Source organism: Phaethon lepturus, unplaced genomic scaffold (assembly GCF_000687285.1).
Source record: "Phaethon lepturus isolate BGI_N335 unplaced genomic scaffold, ASM68728v1 scaffold20445, whole genome shotgun sequence".
Classification (NCBI taxonomy): domain Eukaryota; kingdom Metazoa; phylum Chordata; class Aves; order Phaethontiformes; family Phaethontidae; genus Phaethon; species Phaethon lepturus.
The window spans coordinates 7,819-10,021 of record NW_010542965.1 but is presented as its reverse complement, the minus strand read 5'-3'; the positions used below and the strand labels follow the sequence as shown (position 1 = coordinate 10,021).

At 62.8% G+C, this 2,203-nt stretch overlaps 1 protein-coding gene across 1 annotated transcript; it reads left to right on the top strand.

The window, feature by feature from the left end:
* Positions 1 to 130: 130 nt before the first annotated feature.
* LOC104621678 (zinc finger protein 3-like) lies at positions 131 to 1,821 on the top strand (the record flags this gene model as incomplete). Its single annotated transcript, XM_010288221.1, has 1 exon — positions 131 to 1,821. A coding segment is annotated over one exon (1,691 nt), but the record flags the coding sequence as incomplete, so codon positions are not given.
* Between the last annotated feature and the right edge of the window lie 382 nt (positions 1,822 to 2,203).

The following is a 2,203-nucleotide window of genomic DNA, read 5'->3' as shown; positions in this document are numbered from 1 at the left end:
GCCCCCCTCCCTCTTCCCCTATCTCTCTCTGACCTCCCTCTAACTGCTGCCACCCACATCTTCATCTTCACATCTCCTCCGTCACTGTCCTGTTGCTCCTCTCATGCTCTCTTCTTTTTCATTTTTGCAGGGGCTGCCATGGAAGGGCAGCCGGGTCCTCCGGCCTGCGAGCCCCCCTTTTCCCAGAGGCTCTCCCCCGTTTCCGAAGGAGATGGGCCTGAAGGTGAGGAGGAGCAGGAGAAGGCTCAGGAGGAGGATGATGCAACCGGGGCACAGCCAAGAGAAGAGCTGGGGGAAGGCTCCCTGGAGCGGCTAGGGCAAGCTTCTCTGTGCCGTTTGGGATGCTGCTGCTGTGGGCAGGGCTCTCTTGCCCCTCAGGGTGCAGGCAGGCCCAGCCAGAAGACTGGTGAGGATGAAGGGGCTTCCCCGTGCCACCAGGCACCAGAGGAGCTGCAGCCATGCTGGTGGAAACAGCGGCTCTGCCTGAAGCCTGAGACAAGCCGGGTCTCTGCATCCCCGGGACGGGGTGAAAGCGCCGAAGAGCCAGGACCCTCCCGGAGGGAGAGACTGCAGTTGATCTGGGGCCGGACAGGTGACTTCAGACAGAGGGAGATGGAGAATGGGCTGGAGGAGGTGCCGCGGAGCAGTGAGGAAGAGGAGGAGGAGAGAGGGTCTCGGTCCTGCTCCCCTGAGCTGCCCCTTTCTGATGATGCCCGTCCCAAGCCGGACTTTGTGCAGCTGATTGATGAGCGTGGCATCTACTCCACTGCCAAGCTGGTGCTGGGGAGTGCGGTGGGTGAGCTGGAGGAGGCAGCAGTGGGGCTGCCGGCCCACCCGAAGCAGGGAGCGAGCAGTGTCAGCGAGTTGGAGATCCGTGAGGTGATCGTGGATGAGAAGCCCTTCCAGTGCGGCGTCTGTGAGAAGGCCTTCAAGCGGGCCTGGGAGCTCTTCAGCCACGAGGTGGTACACAATGAGGAGCGTCCCTTTCGCTGCGACCTTTGCCAGGCCTCCTTCAAGCGCCACTCGGACTTCAAAAGCCACCGGCTGGTCCACACGGAGGAACGACCCTTCCGCTGTGAACTCTGTGGCAAGCGTTTCAAGCGCTCCTCCAACCTCCAAGAGCACCGGCGCATCCACAGTGGCGAGCGTCCCTTCCGCTGCCCCCGCTGCGCCAAGAGCTTCAAGACCCCCTACGAGCTGCAGCGCCACGCGCTCACCCACTGCGCCGAGAAGCCCTTCAAGTGTGCTGACTGCGGGAAAGACTTCCCCACCTCCAACGCCCTCCTCCTCCACCAACGCCAGCACTGTGACGACAAACCCCACGTCTGCGGGGTCTGCGGTAAGAAGTTCACCTACGGGCACAGCCTCAAGGTGCATGAGCGGGTGCACACGGGTGACCGCCCCTTCGTCTGCCCGCTCTGTGGCAAGGGCTTCAAGCAGTCCAATGCCCTCTCCTCCCATGAGCGGGTGCACACCGGTGAGCGCCCCTTTGTCTGCAAAACCTGCGGGAAAGCTTTCAAGCAGTCATCCTACCTGGTGATCCACGAGCGGGCGCACACGGGGGAACGTCCCTACAAGTGTGAGGCATGCGGGAAGGCCTTTGCCCGGCCCTCCCTGCTCCTCCAGCACCACCGTGTGCACAGCCAGGAGCGACCCTACAAGTGCAGCTTCTGCCACAAGTTCTTCAAGGACTTGGCCTACCTGGCTGTGCACGAGAAGGTGCACACGGGTGAGACCCCCTACAAATGCAGTGTCTGTGATAAGGGCTTCGCTCACCCCTCCAATCTGCTGCAACACCAGCGCGTGCACCGTGACGGCTGAGCCCCAGCACGGTAGGCGCAGCTCCGGTGTTTCGAAGCCGTGGTGGCCATAAGTGTGCTGTCGACACGCCACCACCGACAGCAGATGAGCCCCAGGCTGGGGGACCCTGTACATGCACCCGAGGACTGGTGCGGACCCCCGAAAAGCTGTGGTGCTTTTCCTGAGCCCCAGCCTTTCGCCAAACCTGGACCCGTGCCATGCTCTCCTCCTCCCTCCATGGGTTGTGATCCCAGCATGACCCTCCATGAACCGGTGGGCCAGGGCGGCTGCAAGCTCCTGGCAGGCATCGCGTGGCTTTTGGCATGCCATGGCTTGCGGCTCACTGCTGCTGGGCAGACAGGAGCCCTCTTCTTTGCCCCTGTGTAGGGAGGAGGGCTGAGCC